The sequence below is a fragment of the Hyalella azteca genome, unplaced genomic scaffold, assembly GCF_000764305.2.
Source record: "Hyalella azteca isolate HAZT.00-mixed unplaced genomic scaffold, Hazt_2.0.2 contig12850, whole genome shotgun sequence".
Taxonomy (NCBI): Eukaryota; Metazoa; Arthropoda; class Malacostraca; order Amphipoda; family Hyalellidae; genus Hyalella; species Hyalella azteca.
Genome location: NW_025942794.1, coordinates 52,524 through 56,770, shown reverse-complemented (window position 1 = coordinate 56,770; position 4,247 = coordinate 52,524). Strand labels below are relative to the sequence as shown.

Sequence of the window (4,247 nt, the reverse complement as noted above, 5' to 3'; positions counted from 1 at the left end):
GCAACGTGACCAACAAGTTGGCAACGTGACCAACAAGTTGGCAACGTGACCAACGAGTCGGCAGCGTGACCAACAAGTTGGCAACGTGACCAACGAGTCGGCAGCGTGACCAACAAGTTGGCAGAGTGACCAACCGATTAGCTACGTGACCAACAAGTTGGCAACGTGACCAACAAGTTGGCAACGTGACCAATGAGTCGGCAGCGTGACCAACAAGTTGGCAACGTGACCAACGAGTCGGCAGCGTGACCAACAAGTTGGCAGAGTGACCAACCGATTGGCTACGTGACCAACAAGTTGTTATGGTGTCATCACAAGGACCCAGCGACACTCATATCGAGCAATAGAGACTGAGGAGGTGTTGATAAGTTTACGGAGCACTTCAGAGACCGCGTGACCGAGCCTAAACGCTCACAGCCTATCACGTCGCTGCCTTAGAAGTGCATCGACTTTATCCTTAGCTCTCGAGCGCGGCTACTCAAACACCGTTAAATGATTAATGCTTGCTAAGAGCGGCACGAAATAACTACCTGTACGTCCTGTATATATATCGATCACTATTTTATAACCCTCTAAAAGTAGATCGCATTTCCCTGATTCATTTACAATTGGCAAGTTGAATCATGGCCGACATTTTTGCTTACGAATCGAATATAGACGACATCCAAAAACATGGTACATATAAACTCATGACCTTTCACATTGTTGTGTCACAACGTAAATAAACACTAATGTCACAGCAATGTGTCTGTGCCAAAGAACAAGTTTTCCGAGGTCTACTTCTTCATAAGACTTCTCACTATTCAGCTGCAAGAAGAAAATGTGTCGCGTGTTCTTACTTTCTGCTGCAACACATTTTGCATGCACTAAAAGCGGCTTATATAATGAGTTGTAGCACTTCACTAGGTAGTTAAATGAATTCATTTCAAACTCTGATGCAACTCACTCACTGTAGTTGCAACACCCACTGGGAACAGTTCATTTAATTGATGTTATTCGTCCGAAGCTCCTGTATCATGATTTACGGATTCGCTCACTACTCCAGTACCGATTTTGAAAAACAAGTGTAGATCGGTTTCAAAGTTCAATAAAGAACAAAGGTTTCTAGATGATTACCAATTAGATTATTTTATTATACAATTTTGGTTCGATCCCTTTGTAACAGTATTTTAAACGCAAGCGCTATTTGAATTCATATTTCAGTTTGAAAAGTTCAAGTTAAACTGCATATTTTTTCTAATGCATATTTTTTCTGGTCATGATTCATCCTAACTTGAAATTTAGTGCCAAATTTCTTTAAAATCGTTTGCGAGATAGAGTTATACCTATGTAAATTTTTGGAGCGACTAAAACTTACAGCTAATATAATTAAGGTGTCTCAAGAGGCATGTAGTTTCACATGCTCTGGAATTACCAATTCTTTATTCATTATCGCTGGAAAAATTTGCAAGCAGAGATGTTAATCAGCGGATCAAGAGGCTAAGAAGCTTTACAAATGTCCATACAAAATTCTACTTGGAAAATATGTAACTGTCCAGTTATCATATATTAAAATGAATTGTAATACGCGTACAAGTGATGGACGATGTTCTGTTTTTTAATATATCTAACGAAACCGGTATAACACTGATCTAAAATATTTGAAAAATGGTCATAAATTCATCTTGTCTTGATGGCGATGTGTACCAAAATAAACGCTTTAATTCATGCATTTTATACAGCTTCTTCCAGGAAGTACAGAAAGCAGAGCGGTGACAAGCTTGCGGTTTAGCGTAATGCATTCAGGCCGCTTTAGAGTTCATGAAAGACGCGGGGGAATTTCTCAGCACGCGGGGCGCCAGGCCGTAAAGTCAATGAATGAGACACTGACATTCCTGTCCCGACGGCGATGAAACTATGGAGGAAACCAAATGATACGTTTCAGCCAAAAATTTTACAGCAAAATATTTAATGATGCTTTGAATATTTTTGAAGATTTTTGCTAGAAAGCGAAACAAATTTCCAAGTGGTTAAGTAATTTAAGTTACTTGAAAAACGCTCTTAACGGGCATTATTATTACGGGACTCGTATGTCGTTCTTTGAATCGCAGTGTAGGATAAAATATTAACTCAAGTGAAGATGAGAAACAAAAAAATTATGATTTCGGAAAGAAAATTATCCTGCAAAATAAAAGCGATCTTCTAGTTAATCCAAAAAGGATAGATATTGCAAACACGAAGTTAAAATTATTCTATACTGCAGTTTGAAATGCACGACACTATTTTCTGTAACATAGAATCCACATTAATTAATATATTTCTCTTACCCCAGGTGATTCTTCACCCGACACGTCGCGCGCTGGGCACCTCGGGGGCGCTGCTCACCTTACCGGGCATTTGGGCGTGCGCGCTGTTGCTGGCGATGCCACAGTTCCTCTTCAGGACGCTGCAACACCACGACATTGGCTTGCCAGGTCTCGACGCCGTCAACTTCTGCTTCGAAGAATGGCCTGTAGACCACGGACGAGGATACTACAGCGTCTTCGTGATGCTCGTGCAGTTCTTCGTGCCTCTTCTCACCGTCACCATCTCGTATGCCAGGATTGTTCATAAACTTAAATTCCGTATGGCCAAAACTGTTGTCCGAAACGGTAATAAGACACGAAAAGACGAAACTCGTAACAGGAAAACCAATATTCTTTTGATTTCTATAGCGATTATCTTTTGTTTATCTTGGTTACCGTTGAATCTGTACAACATAATTGCTGATTTCTCGAACCCATTCGGCGATGACACGGACGCCATGTTGATGGTGTACGCCATTTGTCATTTGTTAGGCATGTCATCTGCCTGCTCCAATCCTGTGCTTTACGGATGGCTCAACGACAACTTTAGGAAAGAATTCAACGAGTTGTGGCTCATACTCATGCCATGCCGACATCGATCCAAGTCAGCCAAATCTAAAGTTTTCTATAACAAAAAGGAGGAAAAACTAGCTAAGCCAACTGCCGAGTCAAAAGATCACCCAGAAATATGTCTTATAGTTAAACGAGATGAGAACTTCGCTGATTTGTCGCAGTGTTGTAGTGGGTATAAAATTATTGCTCAACCGTTGCATTCTCCTCCTCCAAGAGTGGTAGATTTCATCGAGTCTAACGCGCCGTTTGAAATGTCTAATGGTTTGATGGATCCTTCACTGTACGTAAAATGCACACCAGTGTGAAGGAGAATATGGTTTCAAATAATTATTTCAACTGCTGGAGAGCTTTTCTACAAATCAGTGAGCCTGCGTGAAATATGATGAACCTTTGCTTTCAATTATGACTATGAGCGGGTCAAAATACCTAATGCGATCACATCACTGAGATAACCCTTTATCCTGCATGTATCCTCGACTTATACTTATTCTAATGTAGAATCATTGTCAACCATCTGCTTGAAAGTTTTACAGCTGTTGCTTCAATTTACTTTTTTGCGCTATGCGCTGCCGGCATGTGATGTGAAATTTTAAAGGCATTCGCCGGTAACTGCGATTAAACAGCAGTCGTTACTTTTTGCATGTCTCGGCTAGATATTGATTTTCTACAAATGCTTTATGACAAAAGCCTTAGCTATTAGATTAACCTCTAAGTAGAAAACAATGTAAAGCATTATTTGTGATTGAGATATGATACTATCCTTGTATTCGTAAGTAAATATTATCAAGAGGCAATCATATAGACATGGAGACATCCTGTCAAATTTCCGAAGTCGCTAAGTAAGGTAATCATTAAGTGATTAGACGTAATAGATTATCTAAAAAAAAACGCAGTGAATCTCTCTCATAATGTGTTCCGTGGTTACTCGTAATTCGTGCTTCCTCTATATAGACTGTACTGAGGTCAGGCTCTCATTTGTGCATGAACAGAAATCTAATAAAAGGATATTTTCAGTTTAAATCGTAGCCGTCATTGGTTTACTCTTGAATACCTACAAGCATTGTCACGGGTTATAATTGCCACCGATTTCCGAGTTCATAAGACAAAAGAAATTAAGGTTACAACGAAATTTATGTCAACGAGAAACATTCTACTGAAAGCATATACTTAACAAAAATATTTAAGCATAAAAAACCATTTCATTTAAAAAACAAAAAAAAAATACATTTTCAAGGAGTTCTTTCTGATATTCTTCATGAAAATATTATGAAAGGCGATTATATTAAAACATCGCTACTACGAACATTGTTTGGTAGTCATCATCTATCTTTGCGTGCTAATATCTACGCG

General features: G+C 39.3%; 1 protein-coding gene across 1 annotated transcript in view; it reads left to right on the top strand.

The window, feature by feature from the left end:
* Nucleotides 1-3,202, top strand: part of LOC108668414 (neuropeptide F receptor-like) — a gene marked incomplete at its 5' end in the record, with an annotated part of 9,299 nt that extends 6,097 nt beyond the window's left edge. The window contains one exon of the mRNA XM_018155640.1: nucleotides 2,312-3,202. Within this exon, the coding sequence (XP_018011129.1) occupies nucleotides 2,312-3,202 (891 nt within the window). The remainder of the gene's footprint in view (nucleotides 1-2,311) is intronic.
* Between the last annotated feature and the right edge of the window lie 1,045 nt (nucleotides 3,203-4,247).